Here is a 21,504-nt window from a genome sequence, read left to right as displayed (position 1 = left end):
GCTTGCCTGGGATGGGTGGGGGGGTGATGAACTCCTGATCTCCAGAGGCAGCCAAAAACTACGGGCCATGGGCTAGGGTGCCCCAGCGACTCCTTAGAAAACCTCGAAGGCTCTGTCCAGCCCAAGATCCCACAAAATAAGATATATAGAGGAGAATCACAGACACATTGAAAAACCATGCAGTAACAGATTTAGCAACTGTCCTTTAAACTTGGAAGAATTGCGATGGCAACAAGGAGAGCTATGGCCTTCGTCCATGGGTCGAATGTTTATATTACTCTAAAAGGTAGGTGGGGTTGAAACTAGAAGCAGGTTTGAAAACAGTTTAGTTGAACAAATAGTCAACACAAGGCAGGTGCCCAAGGGCATGAGAAATAGGAAGAATGGCACAGCACGGGCTGGCAGCACAGTAGGCATGTCCACCCCCCCCCCCAACACCTTGTCCATCAGGGTCAGCAGCAGGGCACAGAGCAGTAGAAACTGGGAAGCTTTCAAGCATTAGTTAGCCTGGAGAAGCACCCCACACAGACACTGCCTACAAAAAGGCCTGGACTTCAATACCCAGAACCTTCCCTGGTCAGGTAAAATGCATGAGGCCAAGGTCATGAAAAGCCCAGGCCTCCCCAGCCTCATCCTGCCCCTCCCACAGCGCGGGGAGAAAAGCCCCGGGTCACTCACAGTCTGGACAGAGCCTGGTTGCTCTGGAACAGCAGCTCTGGCAGCACGTGCAGCTGGTTGCGGTTCAGCCGTCTAGAAAAGAGCCCAGGAGAGGAGGGAGTCAGTGAGAAGATCGCTCACAGCATGTGCAATTCAGTCACAGGCTCTAGAGTCAAGTCCCCATTGGATCCGAGTGCAACCCCAGGGAAAACACCTTCTCTGAGGCTCAGTTCATCTGTCAGCGGCCATCCGGCCAACCAGCAACCAGGAGGGGATGTGCCCCTCACCAGGCTGGTCACTAAAGCCGCTGTGCTCTCTTGTTCTGCCAGCCCTCACAATCACCCTCGTCCACCAGGCCCTGATTCCAAGACAACCCTCTGTGAGCTGGATCTCTAACAATACAAAATATGGATAGGCCCTAATAGAGTGGGGGCGGCCAAATATTCCTGTTCCTAATTGCTTTCATTCAAGATTGCCTAGGAGAGATAATGTGTTTTCTTTGAATTTTTTGTTTATTTTTATTTATTTATTTGAGAGCGACAGACAGAGAAACAGGCAGAGAGAGACAGAGAAAATGGGCGTATCTTGGACCTCCAGCCACTGCAAACAAACTCCAGATGCATGTGACACCTTGTGCATCTGGCTTACAAGGGTCCTGGGGAATCAAGCCTCGAACAGGGGTCCTTAGGCTTCACAGGCAAGCGCGCTTAACCGCTAACCCATCTCTCCAGCCCACGATAATTTTTTTTTTATTGTTTGCTATGGGTCTTCTTTTTGTTTTTTTAAATTTTTTGTTCATTTTTATTTATTTATTTGAGAGTGACAGAGAGAGAGAGAGAAAGAGGCAGATAGAGAGAGATAGAATGGACGTGCCAGGGCTTCCAGCCACTGCAAACGAACTCCAGATGCGTGCGCCCCCTTGTGCATCTGGCTAACATGGGTCCTGGGGAAACGAGCCTCAAACCACGGTCCTTAGGCTTCACAAGCAAGTGTTCAACCACTAAGCCATCTCTCCAGCCCTTCTTTTTGTTTTTTAATAAAGTAACCGCACTGTTTTTTTTTACCATTGATAAAAATATTTGCTTTTTAATTTTTTTTCTTTTTATTATTTGAACAAGAGAGAGAATGGGCATGCCAGGATCTCAAACGAACTCCAGATGCATGTACCACCATGTGCATCTGGCTTACATGGCTACAGGGGAATTGAACCTGGGTCCTTAGGAGGCAATAGCCTTAACTAGTAAGCCATCTCTCCAGCACCAAAAATATTTGCTTTAAGCTGGGTATGATGGTATATATGCCTTGGGAACCTGAAGTAGGAGGGTTGTTGCAATTTCCAGGCTAGCCTGGACTACAAAATGAGTTCTAGGACAGCATAGAGTAGAGTGAGACTCTGTCTCAAAAAAAAAAAATGTTAGAAAATACATGTTTTTAAAAAAAGAAGAGTCCTCAAATTAAAGAGGAAAGATACTCAGCCAGCAGCATTTTTTTTTTCCAGTGTTGAGGACTGACTGCCCCCAGGCTTCATGCATACAATGCAAATATTATATATTTATATAATATATAATATATTACATATATTATATAATTATTATTATGTATATTATATATTTAAAAATTTAAAAATAAATATTATTATAATTATAAATATATGTATCATATAATTATATATATAATATAATTTTTGTTTTTAAATTTTATTTATTTATTTTTGGTTTTTGGAGGTAGGATCTCTAGCCCAGGCTGACCTGGAATTCACTATGTAGTCTCGGGGTGGCATCAAACTCACTGTGATCCTCCTACCTCTGCCTCCCAAGTTCTGGGATTAAAGGCATGTGCCACCATGCCCAGCTATTTTTAATGGTCAAATAGCATTTCTGTAAGTGTTGCTTCTCCTGAGGGAAGGCAGGGACTTTCTCAGCACTATAAACACAGACAGGAATGAGAAGACTGGGTCTGGAATTTGCCCGATAAGAAGTCACAGCCTAGGGAGGACCAGGACCTATCTGGAGAACTCATCCTTCCAAACTTTGGCAACTAATATTTGACCCTAGAGTCTAGGATTTGGCAAAGGATGCTATTTAAATTCTGAAAGACTATAGTGGAAGACAGTAAAGTTAACTACTATTGCCTAGCCTCTACAGCATAGCAGCTTGGCCTATCTCAGGGCCTGACACCCATAGCAAATAGCACCTCAGTCCATGGACAGCCAACGGGGCACGTTGGGGAGTGGCACGGACCGCGCCATCTCCTGCACCACCAGTGGGTTCGGCCTGCACTCCCACAGCACCCCTGTGAGTGAGGTATGTGTTAGATCAGACACTCGCTGGCCAGCAAGAAGACAGCAATGTGGGTGGCACACAGACGTCCCCTCAGTAGTCATTTCACGGACTATGATTAACCAGCTCGTCAATAACCTTCTTCTGGAACAACGGAAAGAAAGGGAACTCCTCAGAGATGAGGAGGTCATTGGTGGTTACCTCCTAGAAGGTCATCCTCCATCTAATCTGGAAGAACAGTCATTTTGCAACCATATCGGGGACCACCGTGTTTCAGCAAAGGGCAGACAATTAGATCTGTAACTTTAGGAGACCAGCTGGAAGGAATTGACTTTAAAGGGCAGGCTCCTAGGGAAACACATCATTGTCTTGGAAGAAAAAGGACTATCAGTAATCCATAAAACAACAGCAGCAGACATCCGATCGCCCCAAATTCCTTAACCCCAATCCAGTAAATTAACCCTGTGTTTACACTGTCATAATTGCTGGGTTCGGTTTGGCTTTGTTTTCCCCCAAGGCTTTCTCAGTTTTCTGGCTTCGGTTCTTAAAAAACATTTAGGGAGAAAGGGAATTCAATGACTATTTAAAAGTAGAATATCAAAAAGACCCCAAAGGAAAGAGACGCCATGGAAAAGGGCACACGGGCAACTGGAAGAAAACCCCCAGCTGTGGAGCTTCCCGCCATTGTTAGCGTGATGAGCTCCAGGCCCCAGGACAAGTGTTTTCCAGGCATCACGCATGGGAGATAAGCGGCGGGGGTCACAGGTGGGCTTTCTTCTCCTGGACATGCCCTCCTCCCCTTGCACCAGTCTCATGGGAAGATACCTGCTGCCACCATCTTAACAGGTGCCCGAGATCTGTCTGTTGACTTTGTTGAGTTGTCTCTTTGATCACTAAGGAAACTGGCATGCCAAGAGGAACTCCCCCAAGTACTTGCTGAGCAGCAAATGCGAGATTCCAAAGCCTCTTCCCGCAGCTCCTCGTCCTGACTCCCTTCCAGGTCAGGCCGTGACTGAGCAGTGAGTGCCCCAGGCCCCCCCCCCACCCCCCAGCAGCAGGCCAGCATCTGCTCTGGCACGCGCACCCTCTGACCACCAGGGCCTCACACTTTTGCTTCTATCGCTGCGTTTCCCAACTGCTTCCGGAACCAGCTGCCTTCCACCTTGTTTATGGCACAAGTACCTCTGGCTATGGTAACATCATTTAATCAGTTTCATTCACAAATAAATGAAATGCTAGTGGGAAGAGTCCTTCCTATGAAAACTACACTGAGCGCACTGGAAAGATGTAATAAAAAGGAAAGCTGCTAATTGAAGGGCTTTTGGATGAAATAAAAGGATTTAATTCTCCACAAAATTGCCTCCAAAGATCTGAAAAGAGAAAACTATCACACCCCACCTTCAAGAAACCAAAACATCCAGGCATGATGGCACACGCCTTTCATCCCAGCACTCAGGAGGCAGAGGTAGGAGGATCACTGTGGGTCCGAAGCCATCCTGAGACTACATAGTGAATTCCAGTTCAGCCAGAGCTACAGTGAGACCCTACCACGAAAAAAAAAAAATCATAAACAAAGCTTTAGTGTGCGGTTGGAATGAAGAAAGCAATGCAGAACCTCACTCGGTGTCTCATACCAAAAGGGAAAAAGGAAATCTTGTGAGGGGAGGGGAGGCTGAGGAAGGAGCCAACAAGCACATTTCCATGCTTTCACTGGAGAGGCGGTGCTCACGGTCTGCGTGCCTTTCCTGACACTCTCATCCATCAGCTTTCATGAGTAATGACATCAGGGAAGGTGACCACTGCACTGGCCCCTCATGAAGGTGTGCATGGCGCACGCCCTGAGTAGCTGCCTGCTATGGAGCTGCTGGTGGCCCTCCCCAGACCAAAATGAACTGGGAAAGGACAGAAGAGACAAACTCTTTTTTTTAAATAATTTTATTTATTTATTTATTTGAGAGTGACAGACACAGAGAGAAAGACAGATAGAGGGAGAGAGAGAATGGGCGCGCCAGGGCTTCCAGCCTCTGCAAACGAACTCCAGACACGTGCGCCCCCTAGACAAACTCTTTTAACAAATTAACAAGTCATGAAGAGCGAGCTGGAGAGATGGTTTAGTGGCTAAGGAGGTTGCCTGCAAAGCCTAAGGACCCAGGCTTGATTCCCCAGAACCCTTGTAAGAGAGATGTACATGGTGGCACATGCATCTGGAGTTCATTTGCAGTGGCTGGAGGCCCTGGTGTGCCCATTCTCTCTTTCTCTTTGCCCCTTAGTTCCTCTCTCTCTCTTTCTCTCTCTCTCATAAATAAATAAAATATATTTTAAAATAAAAAAGGAAGACCGTGCCAATACTTGGGTGGCAGCAGAAAGCACTGTGGGTCATGCCTGATCATGTCTAGACCCCTGTGCCCTTGTCCATTTTCCTCTTCCTCCGGGGACTGGCCAGCATCAGAAATAAAAGTGAAATGGGCCGGGCATGGTGGCACATGCCTTTAATCCCAGCACTCGGGAGGCAGAGGTAGGAGGATTGCCCATAAATTCGAGGCTACCCTGAGACTACATAGTGAATTCCAGGTCAGCCTGGCCTATAGTGAGACCCTACCTCGGAAAACCAAAAAAAAAAAAAAAAAGTGAAATGGGTTAGATCCAAACGAGCCCCTCAGAGCTGAGTCGTTAATGTGTATTTTGTTCTAATCTAAGCCGTTTAAAGCAAGCAAGCATAGGAGTGACATCGTGTCCAGTGGTAGGCTGCTTATCGCTCAGTTTCAGGCCTGGGTAAAACTCGCAGAAGAGAAGGATTTCCTTCCAGGCTACATGAGGACAAAGAGGCAGCCGTGCCCCTTCCTTCCCTTTGCTTACTGCCTCCTTTTCTTTGACGCACCAGTGAGAGGTGAAGGATTTAGGTCCTAGTCATTACTAGTCCAGGCTTTGAAGGCAAAATGATCCCAGTTCTAATCCCCTCTAGCACACGTTTGTGGGCAAGTGGCTTAGCCTCTGGGCTCTGTTTCTCATCGGTGGAATGTCGCCTGCAGCAGTGTTGTTCTAGGGTTAATGAGATATTTGCAGGGCAAAGAGTTTACCTTGCACCTGGCAGAGGAAGGCACTGAAAGCTAGCTAAAATTACCATATAAAGTCACTGTAAGAAAATGCAGACTCAAACTGAAGTTACCGGTTATATCACCATTCAATATAATTGACAGCTAAGGATCCCAATTGTTTCCCACCTTCTGTGTTCTATTTTACCAATTTTATTTACACAAATATCATTTCCTGCTTTTTCTACTCAATATTATATTGTAAGTATACCACCATGGCCTTAACCATACTTCAGAGATGTGATTTTATACCTTGTCTCCACCAAGATGGCTGTTTTCAATTATTTGTTGTTTAAATAATATGTAATAGATATTCAGATTTGAGAAGTTTTAGCCATTTTTCTGGGTTGTTCTTTAATGTAAAATGAACTTTCTAGTTAAAAAAAAAAAAAAGAACATAACTTAGGGTGTCTGACACCCCAGCCAACCCACTTTGTAGAAGGACCAGCTCAGTGACTACCATGAATAGGTGAGTACCCATCCCCCACTTTATCACACCAGGTCCTTTTCTTCTCGATTATCAATCTGAATTTCAAAGGGCCCCATTTTCACACTTGAAAGCTCCATCCAGGAGCAAGCTATGCAAACTCAGAACATGCCACCACCATCCTATTGGTCCTGAGCACCTAAGACAGGTCCTCAGGTGCCTCTGGGGCTTCCTTAACACATTCCACACACCAACGACTTCTTTTTTGAACACACAAATCAATGATGATTGGAAGAATTTTTGCTTGTGTGAATTCTTTTCCTTTAAAAAATGTTTTGCCAGAGGTGGTGGCGCACATGTTTAATCACAGCACTCAGGAGGCAGAGTAGGAGGATCACCACGAGTTCGAGGCCACCCTGAGACTATATAGTGAATTCCAGATCAGCCTGGGCTAGAGTGAGACCTTACCTCGAACCCCACCCCCACCCCGCAAAAAGGTTTATTTTATATTTGCAAGGAGAGAGAGAGAGAATGAGCATGGTAGGCCCTCTCGCCACGGCAAACTCCAGATGCATGCAGCACTTTGTGCATCTGGCTTTACGTGGGTACTGAGGAGGTGAACCCAGGCCATCAGGCTTTTGTAAGCAAGATCCATCTCCCCAGCCCCTTGGGTAAATTCTTGCCCCACATATTTTCAGGGACAAACAGAAGGGCTGGGGCACTTCCCACGTTTTTCTCAGCTACCATCTTACCATGAACCATCAGACTGTGGCAAGTTAGGGCCCCTCCCCAAAGGCCCCCAGCAGCTTCCTTCAGCAGCTAGGACAGCCAACACGCTCTCAGCCAGACTCCATGCCCTCCTGAACCTGTGCCCGCTGGTACTCACAGCCGCTCCAGCTCCTTCATGTCGTCAAAAGCTCCGCGTTCCACTGTCGTGATCTGGTTCTCCATCAGCTGCCTGGGAAGCAGAGAGATAGGACTCTTGAAACAGCTGCGAGGAGGGAGGAGGCAAAGCAAACTCTGCCAGGGCAATGCCGACACGGGAGGGAGAGGGAACCTGTGCCCAGGCCCCACACAGACCAGAGTCCTGGCCTAAGTGTATACATTTCTCACAACTTTGCAAAATCCCCACCTTGGGCTCCCAGGCACTCCCAAGCTTTTCTGGCCCCTTGAGCCCCTGAATTGCAGGAGGACACAGCACCAATGCTCCAAAACTATGCCTAAGGAAGGCGCTGGCTGCTGAGACACGTGCCCTTCTCTGAATCCTATACAGCATGTGTTCAAGGGGCACAGCATGGGCATTGCCAGGATGAGGGAGGAAAGCCATGCCAAGTGGGCACAGCCCACACATGCAGCAAACACACAGCAGTTGGCAGACAACACCCCTCTCCCTGCACATCCATTCCACCAGGGCCCATCTGCTAAAGAAAAGAGTGGGACGCCCGGGCCAACCAACCACCTGGCACCATAGGACTCTGTGCCTCCTTTCCACCAATGCACCCAGCTGGTAGGCAGCGTTTTTCACCAAGAGATGGGTAGCTGCATGATAATTTTTGGAGACACAGAATTACTTTTTTTCTCCTGTGTTTTCCCCCCTCCACTCCCAAGCAGATGGGTTACAATGGCTCTGTGTATGCTTTGGACAGGGTTTGAGGCAAGTCTGAGGCAGCACACGCCTCTCTGCTGGAGGCCTGGAAGGAGAGGAAGGGAATGCCAGGAGAGACGAGGGCTCGCCAGACTTGGAAGAGAGAAGGCTTCAGTTGAGGTTAGAAAGGCCAGGAGCAGCAGAATCTCTGGCCAATGACTCATGACCCCTGACCTCAGAGGCTTGACCACAAAGCCCACCACTCTCCACAGACCTTTCAGGGCGGCAGAACCTGCCACCGAGAAAGAGCTCAGGATCTCTTCATTACCCTTTGGGAGTAGAAGGCGAGGAACCAGATGAATGCGTTTTGGGATGGGGGCAGAGTCAAACTGAGTTGGTGTGAAGACAAAGTCATTCCTAGGTCAGAATGCCTGAGTGCCCGGGCTGCCTCTGCTCCCGAAGTCCAGAAGAGCAAGAGGGCTGGCAGGGGGAGGAAGGTGAAGACCCAAGCTGAGGTCCTTACCCTGCCCAACCTGACAAGGCAGGTGCCATGAACGGTCCACACACCAGAAGGCAGCAGCCAAACCCAGCAGGCTCTGCCTGTCACCTCCGGGTTTCGCCACTCTCCAACTCCTGAAGAGTCTCCCTTCACCTCTCCTATTTCAACTGCTGAAATGTGACGCATTAAGCAGGACTGTTAGGGAGGGAGGTAAGGTCATCTGGGTAGGCCCTGATTACTAGGAGCTAGTGACCCTGTAAGGTCAAGAGGAGGAAATCCCAGAGCCCTTTCTGTGTACAGAGAGGGCCAGCCACATCAGGTCCCAGTGAGCAGAAGCTACAGGTCAGCTGATGGTCGGCCATCTCTTCCTGTGGCACGATGTTCAGGACCTCAGCTCCGGAACCTTAGAAAAGTCTGCCTGTGCTTAGGTCCCTGTCTGTGGTATTCAGCCACGGCAGCCTGAAATGACGTAGCAGAGACCTGCAGATTCTTCATGCTACCTGGTCCTTTCCTCGTTCCCTGCCGACAGCAGTGGCCAAGGCTGCCCAGGTCCTTTGCCAAGCCAAGTTTGATCAGTCATGTGGGCAGCAGCAGCTGTTCTGGGTCAGGACTCAACATCACCCCCCTATACTCCCTCAGGGGTCTCCATACCCCACAGTGGAAGACCTAGGCCAGCCTATGCCCCTCCAGCTTCCCCCCCCCCCCCGCCAGTGCTCTGTCTAGGGCCCAAAGGCTAGGAATGAGGGTCGGAGGCAGGCCATAGGGGTGGAGCAGCAGCCCATACTTACAGCACCCGAAGCTGTTTGAGCCCAGCAAAGTCATTCTTGTGGATCCGAGAGATGTTGTTGCCATTGAGTTCCCTGGCAGAGAAAGGGAGGAAAAAAAAAGTGGTGAGAGGGGCAGATACGCCTCCAGGGCTTAGCTCCAGGGACCCTCCATCTAGTTTAAGCCAGTCACCTTGCCACCAAGAAGCTCAGCAGGCTAGGGCCTTCCCTGTACAGCCCACATCCTACCAGCAGAGCGCAATGACACACGCCTTTAATCCCAGCATTCGGGAGGCAGGAGGTTTGCCTCCTGAATGCTGAGTTCGAGGCCAGCCTGAGACTACATTGTGAATTCCAGGTCAGCCTGGGCTAGAGCGAGACTCTACCTTGAAAAAAAAATCCAAGTTTGGTTGATTCCCCAGTACCCACATAAGCCAGATGCACATGGTGGCACATACATCCACAATTTGTTTGCAATGGCTAGAGGCCCTGCCGTGTCCATTCTCGATATCTGCCTCTTTCTCTCAAATAAATAAATAAAATATAAAAATGTTTAAATAAAAATAAGAGTAGCATATGCGTACTTTGGACCTTTTTCAACCTCCTGAAAGATAAAGGAAAAAATGAAAAATATCCATAATTCCATCCCCAAGAATAATCCCCATTAATATTCCGAAATATTTTCTCTCAAGCCTGTTTTCTTTGGCCACAATTCCTACCTAGCTCAGGAAATTTCATGTAGCTCTCATGACAAGAGAATGAATGAGGTGTAAGTAGTGCCCAGTTGCACAGCCTTAAGCTGTTTGTTCTCCTAGAGTCCTGATGGCCACACACAGTGTCTCTTAACTTAGTACATTCAGTTCCTGTCCTTACCCTAATTCCCCATTCCTGAGATGCCCATGTAAGTCTTTTTGGGAGGAGAGGGGGAGTACTGTTTCGAGGTAGAGTCTAGCCCCGGCTGACCTGGAATTCACTATATAGTCTCAGGCTGGCCTCGAACTCAGAGATCCTCCTACCTCAGCCTCTTAAGTGCTGGGATTAAAGGCAGGTGTCACCACACCAGCTACCTATGTAGTTTTGATGTCTATCACTTATAAATAATATTGCAGCCAGCCTGTTAAACCCAGCACTCTGGAGGCTGAGGAATCCCCGAGGATGGAATTCCCATTAGGGCAGGTGGAGGTGGACAGGCTCGTGGGAATTTCTGAAGACGCCTGGCCCTTGCTCGCCTCTCTTCTCACTGGAACGCCGTGGACACTGAACACAATTCCCATGCCAGACCCTCCTCCCCACATCCCTGACCCTCACCACCACCACTCAAGAAGAGACTGCGCAGACAGGGAAAGTGGATGGCGGCTCAGACAGCAAAGCAAAGGCAGCATCTCTCCCAGGAGGCCCTGCCAGTGGTTTCCCGGAGAGGGTATCTATGGAGGCCAAGCCCCCACCATCCTTCCCCCAGCCCCCTCGCGAACCCCCCGCCCCTCCCCTGCAGGGAAGGCATCAGCTGAGCTCATGAAGCCCCGGGTCTGAGAACCACTGCTTAGAAACATTATGATATTGTCCCTTATTTGAGAAATTGACCTCCATCAGGTAGTCCACCCCTCCCCTCAGCAGAGCAGCCATGGCCTGTCACTAGAGTGAGGCAGCGTGTGAGGGGGTGACATTCCTCCAAAAAAGTATTCCAGGGATGTTGCCATGGAGACACACAGCCCCAGACCCGCTGCTGAGGCCCCCAGACCACTGCAGTCAGAGCAGCGGGTGGGCAGCGCACAGCCTCACATAGTAGAAGAACTTGGAATCTATGGGCTGGAGAGATGGCTTAGCGGTTAAGGCGCTTGTCTGCAAAGCCAGAGGATCTTGGTTCAATTCCCTACTACTCACATAAGCCAGATGCACAAGGTGGCACATGCAGCTGGAGTTCGTTTGCAGTGGCTGGAAGCCCTGACGTGCTCATTCTCTCTCTCTCTCTCTCTCTCTCTCTTTCTCTCCTTCTTTCCCTCTCATAAATAAATAAATAAAATATTAAAAATAAAAGAACTCGGAATCCAGGCCGAGCAGGACTCCTGGGGGCCTTGTGGCCACAGTGCACACCTGCCCGTCCTCCTCGCTGAGCCCCTGCCAGGCGCGAGCTCCCAGCCTGTGCGAACACGCCTCCCATTGCGCTCCACAGCACCACGCAGGTGACGCTGCGACCTGCCACCAGGGAGAAAACACGCCAATGGGCAGCACAAGTTCCCCAGTGCTGCACAGGCAACGGCGAGAGGGCAAGGAGGAAACTGAGGCCCGAGTGACAGATTCCGTGTTCTTCCCCTACACGGAGCAGCCTCAGGGCTGCCAGGTTCATCCTGCCTTATTCTGTAGTGTCATCCCAAGTGCCAAGACCTTGGACAGAGCTAAAGGCACGTAGGTGCTCCGGAGCCCAGTGGCAAAACCTGATGCTCTGTCCGAGCAACAGCATCAGAGAGCTCTCTGGCCAGCTGAGCTGTGTTCGTTGTTGTTGTTTGTTGAGGTGGGGGGGGGGGGGTCCTCTCTCCAGCCCAGGCTGACCTGGACTTCACTATGGAGTCTCAGGATAGCCTCGAACTCACAGCGATCCTCCTACCTCAGCCTTCTGGCACAGCGCTCAGGACCTGGAGCAGTTCTTGCTCCACCGTCACACTAGCCAAGTCATCTCGAACATGGCTTTAACTTCCCTGTGCCTCAGTTTCCCTATCAGTAACATGAGGAAAATAATAGTGCACCCCACTTAGAGGTGTGGTGGGGTTTAATATGTGTATGTAAAAGGTGTAGGTGCATGTATGTTTGTATGTGTGGGAGCACATGTGTATGTGGGGGGAACATGTGTGTGTGTGTGTGTGTGTGCGCACACACATGCGTGCATTTATGTGGAGGCCAGAACTGAAGTGTGGCAAGCACTTTATCCACTGAGCCACCTCCCTAGCCCCATGATGCCGTATTTCTAGAACGCCACAGACAATGCCTGGATCCCCGTAACTACATGTGGAGGGAAGGGCACATGCATGCCACAGCACATGTGTGGAGGTCAGAGGATAACCTCAGGGTGTTGGTTCTCTCCCTCAACCTTGCTTGAGAAAGGGTTTTGTTTGTTGTTTTGCCAATGTGAGGGCCAGTCTAGCCAGTCTCCTGGCTCTGTCTCCCGCTGCTGTGGAGCACTGGGATGACAGACACATGGGCCACCTCGCATCCAGCTTTCCACGGGTGCGGAGGGTCACTCTTGCAGGGGCAGGCTTGTGCAGCAAACGCCATCTCCTCAGCCCCTTTATTACTACTTTTATTTCCGTTTTCCTTCAGGCCCAGCTCAGGCAAGGTCAAGGAGCATAGGAGGAACTGCTACTCACGTCCCTCAGGCCCCAGGATGCTAAAGCCTAGGGCAGACAGCTTAAAACACTTCTGTCTCTTTCAAAGGCGAGATACACTCAGGGCAAATGGCCTCAACTTCTGTCAACTCCTAGGTGGCCTTAACCTGAAAGGAAAACCTTGGTGACAAAAGATTTTGGAGAAAATCCTCCAAAAGCAAAGGTACCATGGGGAAAACAAGACCCCAAGGATTCCCTGATGCCTCTCAGGAAACAAGAAGATGGCCACCAGCATCTGGCTGCTAAAAAAACATAAGGCTCCTCGGATCCCCGGGTTACAATGGGGAACACCAGAGCCTTCAACAACTGTCTCGGGTGCTCTGCATTTCCTACCCAGAGTTCCAGCCATTCCCACTCCCTAGGGGACCAGAACATTCCCATGATGGCCCAAGCAGGCAGTGGGGGTGGGACTTGCGGCCACTGGGAGTAAACAGGCGGGGAGCACTGGGGGAAGAGGAGCGGTCCTCCCTGCCAGGGTGGGGTCCTGAGGCCTCAGAGCCAGGTGAGCCCAGCTGCCTGCCAGCACCTCGTGCCAGCACCTTACAGAGCGGCAAATGAGCTCCCCACGGTTCACCCCGGCTCCCCTCCAGTCTGTTCTCCAAAGCCAAAGAGATCAAACAAACCACAAAATCTGATCCTGCCCCTCTCTACTGAAGCCCTTCAATGAACCCCCATTGCTCTTGGCTTCTAGACAAAAACTTCACCATGCACTGCAAGTTCTTGTGGCCCCCTCCCAGCCCGACCTGCCCTCCCCACATTCCGTACCCCACCACAGGGTCTTTCAGCCTGCCATCCCCTCAGTGTAGAAGGCTCTTCCTTCTCCTTGGCCTAACTCACTCCATCTTTTCCCTCTGAGTGGTAAATCTTCCTGTCCCAGGCCCACCCTTCTGCTGGTCAGCCCAAATCAGAGATGATTTTTTTTTTTAATTTGACAGAGAAAGAGGGAGAGAGAGAGAGAGGGAATGAGCACGCCAGGGCCTTCAGCCACTGCAAACGAACTCCAGATGTGTGCGCCCCTGGTATAGCTGGCTAACGTGGGTCCTGGGAAATCAAACTTAGGTCCTTTGGCCTTGCAGGCAAACACCTTAACTGCTAAGCCATCCCTCCAGCCCCAGAGATGATTTTTATAAGGATCTTAGGGAGTTTTGGGACTGACGTTCCCATGCCTACGAAGTCCAGAAGCTCCTGACCACACAGGCCAGGCATACTCATTCTCACCATCTTGCGATGTTCTAACACAGCACAGGGCACGTAACAGAAGTTTCAGTAAGGATTTCTTGACTGCGACTTTTCATTCAACTGATGTGTTTCAAGTCACACTGGGTTGAGTGGTTATTCCATGTTTCCCTGTCCCCCCACCAAAGAGACCCCCACTAATTAAGAAATATTCTCCCCAAATGGACACCCCCCCAGTGAAAGCGTCATGTATAGAACGTACTGCTCACCAACAATCCCTTCCTCTCAGGCCTTTCTGTCTTCCTGGGTGAGCCCAGGGAAGCAAATACGAACACGAACATGGTGCCCTTTGGGCTAGAGCTGCCAAGTGGGAAAGCCGGGCATTCCAAGCGCATCAGCTGCCCTCTTCGGCTCAGGGCTTCCTGCAGCTTCCGGAAGCAGGGCAGGGAGCAGGCGGGGGATCCCATACTTCACAAGGGCAGGCACTGTCTTCTAGACCTCATCCTCATAAGATCCACATCATTCTGACAGCCCTCAGGTACAGGTGAGGCGATCGTGCTACAGGTGAGGCCGCTGGCATCGTCTCACACGTGAGGAAATGGGCTATCAGTTAGGCAGCAGCGCTAGAAAGCTAAACCGGGCAGCTCAAATTTTTGACCCAAAAACTCAGGCCTGGCTTTGGATCCTTGCTTCAATGTATATGTTCTATGACCTTGGGCACATACCTCCTATGGTTTATTGCCTCCAAAATGTATGTTTTTATTCATTTATTTATTTATTTATGTGTGAGAGACAGGCAGATAGAGAGAGAGTGTGTGTGCCAGGGCCTCTAGCCACTACAACGAATTCCAGACGCAGGTGCCACCTTGCACATCTGGCTTATGTGGGTACTGGGAAATTGAACTTGGGTCCTTAGACTTCTTAGCAAGTGCCCTAACTGCGAAGCCACCTCCTCCAGCCCACAAAATGCATGTTGAAATTTAATCCCTATTACAAAATAATGTATTAGTTACTTTTCTCACAGCTGTGACAAACCACTTGACAGAAGCAACTTAAGGGAGGTGAGGTTGACTCTAGCTCACTCTCCGAGGGCAGAGGCTCACTCTCAGAGGGCACAGGCTCACTGTCCAAGGGCAAAGGCTCACTGTCTTGAGGGCACAGGCTCACTCTCCCAGAGTACAGGCTCACTGTCTGAGGGCACAGGCTCGCTGTCTTGAGGGCACAGGCTCACTGTCCGAGGGCACAGGCTCACTCTCCCAGGGCAGAGCCTTACTGTCCCAGGGCACAGGCTCACTCTCCAAGGGCACAGGCTCACTCTCCGAGGGCACAGGCTCACTATCCGAGGGCACAGGCTCACTGTCCAAGGGCACAGGCTCACTCTCCCAGGGCACAGGCTCACTGTCTGAGGGCACAGGCTCACTCTCCCAGGGCACAGGCTCACTGTCCGAGGGCACAGTTCATCCCAGTGGGAAAGGCATGTTGGCTGGAGGCTTTGTTCCTGGTGACAGCACGTCAGAGCACAGCCTGTTCACACGTCAAAACACAGGGCCAGACTACAACCCTCACGGGCTCACCCATGGTGGCCTACATCTGCCAGGTCGGTAACGTGTCCCAAAGGTTCCATAACCTCTCAAAACAGCACCGCCAGCTGGGAACCAAGCAATCAAAACATGAACCTATGGGGGACATTTCATATGCAAAGAAACAGATAGTAAGAGACAGGGATATTAAAAAAAGTAGTTCAAGGCTCTGCCCCCATAATGGATCAGCAGGCTAATGGGTAATCCGGAGTGGGTCTAGTGTCAAGTCAGTGTAGGCATGCTTCGCTCCACCTTAGACTCTGATAGCAAGGAGGCTGTGGTGGTTTGATTCAGGTGTCCCCCATAAATTTAGGTATTCTGAATGCTAGGTTCCCAGCTGATGGAGATTTGGGAATTAATGCCTCCTGGAGGGAGTGTATTGTTGGGGGCCGGCTTATGGGTGTTAAAGCCAGTTTCCCCTTGCCAGTGTTGGGCACACCCTCCTGTTGCTGTGGTCCACCTTACGTTGGCCAGGGGGTGATGTCCACCCTCTGCTCATGCCATCGTTTTCCCCTGCCATCGTGGAGCTTCCCCTCAAGCCTGTAAGCCAAAATAAATCTCTTTTTCCCAGAAGCTGCTCTTGGTTGGGTGATTTCTAACAGCAATGTGAACCAGGCTGCAACAGAGGCCATCATCAGATATGGTCCCTTGATCAACCATGGTCCAAAACCATGGGCCAAAATAAACCTCTTTTCTTTAGTGTTTACTCTGTCTGAGGCATCTTGTTGTTAGCAACAGAAAACAGGCTATGAGGCTGGGGAGATGGCTTAGCAGTTAAGGCACTTGCCTGCAAAGCCAAAGGACCTAGGTTCAATTCCCCAGGACCCATGTAAGCCAGATGCACAAGGTGGCACATATATCAGGAGTTTGTTTGCAATGGCTGGAGGCCCTGGCATGCCTCTCTCTCTCTCCTTCTTTATCTCAAATAAGTAAATAAAAATATTTTTTAAAACCAGACTGTGACATACCCGGTCTTCTACTCTCTCATCTGTAGAGTGGGACAGCAATGTTCTATGCCCATCAAACATCTAGCTGGTGTCTGGTGATTGGTGAGGGTACTTAGGGGGCTCTCCTCAAGCAGCAGAAGGCCATGGGGTCCCAGCATACATCCTCTAGGGTTCAGAGACATGAGAGTTGGTGGAAAGGAGCCAGGTCACAAAGGGAGCCCTAGAGCTGCTGCCAACTTCAGCCAAGTGCAGAGGAACTCTGAAATCAGGAGAGGAGCCCAGCGGAGCAGGGAGCCACAGGTTGCCCCTGGGAAGGGACAGGTGTGACTCCCAAAGAACAGAGGCCTCAGGCCAATCTGCCAGGGCCCTGGGGGTAAAAGATTGACTTTTCCTTGGCTCCTTTCCCAAGGAACAGCAGCTTTCACTCTTGGGGCACCATCCAGGGTCCTTAGTCTCTTCAATGCACAGGCTGCCCCCTTAGCTCTCCTCACTTGCCCACCAACACTCACACTTAGGAGACACCTACCACCTTGCAGGTCTCTACTGAGATGTCCCCTCTTCTAAAACTGCTTCCCTGTAAATACCCACTTAGCTCCTCCACCAAGACCCAGACAGCATCCAGAGATGTATTTAACACAAGCACTGTGGTGAAAGGCCAGGATCCCTGCCACAATTTAGAGGCAGAGCTCACATCTGGCTGCTAAGCACCCACAAGGGTGCCTGGCACGCAAACCAGCTAATCAATCCTGCCCATGGAACCAGCTGTAGCTAGCTGGTCATGGCCAAGCCTGGCATACACTCTCAGCCGCTAGCTGGGCCTTCTGATAGTCCTGACTCCCAACATCACAGTCCTCCAGCTCTGCTGAGCCCACAGGCCTGTGAAGGCAAAGAAACCCCAGCGATGTGAAGTCCAAAGCCCAATGCTGCCCTTGTGGCCCAGGCTCCTGGGAACCCATCTTGTTACCTTGGCTGGAGCAATCACAGTAGTTAATTATACTGGCTCCATCCCTAAGACAGCTCCTTTAAGCCTCATACCAGCACCTGGCTTAGGGGTCATTACCAGTCTTGATTGACAGAAGGGGAAATGGAGGCATAATGATTTAAGATTTCAAGTTCAATGTCACCATCCAGTAAGCAGGCTGAGGAGAAAGGACTTGGGCCCTGGCATGGCTGATTCTGTTTTATTTCTAATTGTGATAAAATGCATACAAATGTACCAGCATAACCATTGAAGGTATCAAGTATATTGGCATCTGTATTAGTTTGAATTTATGTCCCCCAATAGACTCAAATGTGTTAAGCTTGTAACTTGGATTTCTAGTCTCCTGGCTGAAAGAGGTGTCACTGTGGGCGGATGCTGGGGTCCAGCCTAAGGTGTCACTGAGGGTGGATCTTGTACGCAGAGTCCCTGAGCACTGCCTGGGGTTCTCGGAGTGTGCTGGTTCATGGTGCTGGTGGTGGTTTTTCTCTCTGCATGGATTGGGTAAAGGGAGCCAGCCGCTTCCACCATCCTGGAACTTCCCCTAAACATATAAGCCGGAAACCAATTCCTTCCTCGCCTCAACACTGTCGGGTTTGGAGCTTCGTCCAGCAGCGTGGAGCTAATTACAACAGCATGTTAGTGCAGAAAGATCTCGAGCTTTTCCATCTCGTAAACTGAGTCTGCACTCCACTAGAAGGTTGCTCCGTTCCCTCACCTTCAGCCCCTGCTCCGGCCACGAGCCTGGCCACTTAGGGGCGTCTGGTGGAGGGGTGCACCCTGTCCCTTTGTGAGTAGCTGCACAGCGGCCTCGGGCTCCTTCAGCTGCGGGGTGCTCAGGGCTGTGTTTCTTTCCATGGCTGAGTAACCTCACCTGCGTGTATGTGTCGCATTTGTTTGTCCACTCATCCTTCAGTGGACCCTCGGCCTGCTTCGACCTGTTAGCTATTGGGAATAATGAGCATGGGTGTACAAACAGCTCTTTAAGAAGTTGCTTTTAATTCTCTTGGGTTTACATGAAAGTGTGGAATCATACAGTAATTCTACTTCCAATCTTTTGAGGAATCGTTATACTGTTCTGTGTATCAGCTGCATCCCACCACTGTGAACAGGGCTCTAATCTCTCTGCTTCCTCCTAATGGGTAATATTTTCTGTTTGGAGGTTTTATTTTGTTTTGTTTTTTCGAGGTAGGGTCTCACTCTAGCTCAGGCTGATCTGGAATTCACTGTGTAGTCTCAGGGCGGCCTTGAACTCTTGGCGATCCTCCTATCTCTGCCTCCCTAGTGCTGGGATTAAAGGCGTGCGCCACCACGCCCGGCTGAAGGAGGTTTTTGATGATAACTATCCTAGGAGATGTGACGTGATCAGGACCCAGCTTCTGACTCCAATTCCATTTTATTTTCTGTTCTGAGAGCCAAGCTCCACCTCGGTCCCTTAATTAGAAGCTACACCTCGCTCCTGCTAATCCCCTTCCTGGGGCTGGGCCCCACCCCAAACCACTATCCTACAGCTAGGATCCCTCCAGAAGCCTCGGGCCTCCACGTCCATCACCCCACCACTCTCCACACACTGCTGCTGACTCTAGACACTGACCTCCACCTGCACCCCTACCTCTGGGCACCAGCCAACTCTGCCCACCACCCTCTACCCATATACCCCTCTTGCCCTGCGTCAGCATGCAATGTGGGCCCCGCCCCAGTGCGCGCCGGCAGCAGGGCCAGGTGGCCTTTGCAGCTCCAACACTAAGCACCGACAGGTGTTCGTGAGAGCTGAACGGGTGAACGGAGCCGCTCCTTATTAACATATGAAGAACGCTGCCCTGCCGCTGCGCTGCAGCCACAGTTAAAAGCAAACACAAACACATCTCTCAGAGTCTCAAGACCCAGGGACTCTCAGCCAACCACTGAGCCACCAGCTGTCCCTGTCACCCCCTGCAGATGGCCCTGCCTCCGTGAACCTTTGCAGCATCTGCAAAGCAGGGCTGAGCAAGACCTTCCCCCAGGACCGCTGAGTACGAGGATATGGATAAATCACTTCTACTACAAGCCTGACGTGAGAAAAGGACACTCAGTGACCACAGACACCATCAAAGTGCCTCTCTGCCTCCACCCTTCTCCGACTCCTGGTCTGCGCCCTCCCAGCCCATCCCTCAGTGGCCCGGCTCCCCGCTCCTGCCCGCCTGGCCACTGCTCACGTTCACACGCACGAGCAGCCCTCAAGGCGCACTTGCCCCAGAGACCCCCGTGCCGCCCTCGCCTTCACAAACTTCCACCACCTACTCTCTGCGGACCACCTGCTCCCACCCGCCTTCCACTGCTCCCAGGGCTGTTTGTTCCAGCCGGCAGGGACCCCCGAGCCCACTTCAGCTCGAGCCTCGTCCTCAGAAGGCTAATGGCCTCAGCCCACCCACCCTCCTTCAGCTCCCAGCGCCTTCTTTGGCCTTTTATTTATTTATTTATTTATTTATTTATTTATTTATTTATTTATTTATTTATTTATTTTGAGGTAGGGTCTCACTCTAGCCCAGGCTGACCTGGAATTCACTATGTAGTCTCAGGCTGACCTCGAACTCACGGCGACCCCCCTACCTCCGCCTCTCAAGTATGGGGATTAAAGGCGTGTGCTGCCACACCCGGCTTTCTCTTTTTTTTTTTTTTTTTTTTTTTTTTTGCCACTGTTTCCAAAGTGCTCTGCCCTCCCCCACGCCCGGCCCGCCACTGCCCCGTGTCATCCTTGCTGACTGTCCTTCCTCTGGCAGAAGTTCCAACAGTCCTCCTGCAACTTCAGAGGATGCACTTCTTCACCAGGAAACAAACCTTAGCCCCAAGCAGAGCTTCTAGATCAGTGCTCTGGGACAGGCCCGGGAATCTGCATTTTGTGTCAGGCTATACTCCAATCACATGGTCTCCCCTTCAGGCTGGAACCTGGAGGCCGTGACGCCCCCGCCTGACCCTCTGTGCTCTTCCTTCATGCAGATCTGTTTCCTGCAGGGCCCTGTGATGATATATGGTGGGTTTCCTACAGCTGCTCAATGACACATGCCTACACCAAACAGATGGAGATGAAGGGAAAGTTCTTTCTTAAAGTAGAGGGCCAACTAAGAGAAGAAATGATGGAATTGGAAGTGATCAGTGGAGGCTAAAACTAGAGGCTGAAGGTTAGAAGAACAGGATATGCACTTAGCCTCAAAATAATCTTCCCAGAAATGGTTTGTTAATAACAAATGAAAACAGAGAAGCCTGGCCAGATATCTGCTAACCAAGGGATCAAAGCCAAAATCACCAATACCGGGACAGACGGTCATCATGTGTCTTCTTTGTTTGGAGGGGGCTGTGTGTGTGCTGCGTGGACTTATGAATGGTGGGTGGGTACGTGCTGATGTGCACACGCCATGCATACTCATGCGGAGGCCAAAGGAAGACACCAGATGTCCTCTCTATCACACCTCTGTCTTATTTTCCCAAGACAGAGTCTCTCACTAAACCTGGGGATTCCCCATCTTTGCAGTTAGATTGGCTGGCCAGGGAGCCTCAGCAATCCTCCTGTTGCCAGTGTGCTCATCTCGGAGGTTACAGCTGTGCTTGGCCAGGCACAGCTTTCCACGTGGGTGCTGTGGGTTGACCTCGGGTCCTCAAGGCTTGTGCCGCAAGGACTCTTACCTGTCGAGCCACCTTCCTGTCCCTCATCATGTGTCTTCTGATGTGACATACAGAGAAGGGGACAATGTTGTTTGTTTACCATTGTGATTAAAAAAAAAAAAAATACAACTGGAATGTCTCCATGAGGAAAGAGCAGATGGAGCCAAACTGAGAGAAATTCTACAGAACTGAGAGACATTCTAGGAAAGAGCTGCCCTCGTCTTCTATGCCATTAAGGTTCGAATGAACAAAGGAAGTCAAGTTGGAGATGAATGGAGAATCATAACCACTGAACACTCGGTGTGAACTGGGGCAGAATTGTGCCTCCAGCCCACTCTTAAATAGTTCAGGGGGGGGGGGAAATGATTGTGAAGCCAGGTATGGTGGCACATGCCTATAATCCTGGTACCACAAGTCCAAGGGCAGCCTGAGCTACAAAGAGACACTCTGCCTCAAACAATAAAGTTCCCATGCAAGTGTGGAAGGGAGTGTGTAATATTTGC

The 21,504-nt window shown here is 50.5% G+C and overlaps 1 protein-coding gene across 1 annotated transcript in view; it reads right to left on the bottom strand.

The window, feature by feature from the left end:
• Window positions 1–21,504, bottom strand: part of Slit1 (slit guidance ligand 1) — a 189,687-nt gene that overhangs the window by 161,141 nt on the left and 7,042 nt on the right. The window contains exons 2-4 of the mRNA XM_004669915.2: window positions 9,328–9,399; window positions 7,342–7,413; window positions 679–750 (exon numbers count right to left, since the gene is read on the bottom strand). Coding sequence (XP_004669972.2) covers window positions 679–750; window positions 7,342–7,413; window positions 9,328–9,399 — 216 coding nt within the window. The remainder of the gene's footprint in view (window positions 1–678; window positions 751–7,341; window positions 7,414–9,327; window positions 9,400–21,504) is intronic.

Source organism: Jaculus jaculus, chromosome 1, assembly GCF_020740685.1.
Source record: "Jaculus jaculus isolate mJacJac1 chromosome 1, mJacJac1.mat.Y.cur, whole genome shotgun sequence".
In the NCBI taxonomy this organism is placed as follows: domain Eukaryota; kingdom Metazoa; phylum Chordata; class Mammalia; order Rodentia; family Dipodidae; genus Jaculus; species Jaculus jaculus.
The sequence above is the reverse complement of the archived record's forward strand: the minus strand, read 5'-3'. Positions and strand labels throughout refer to the sequence as shown.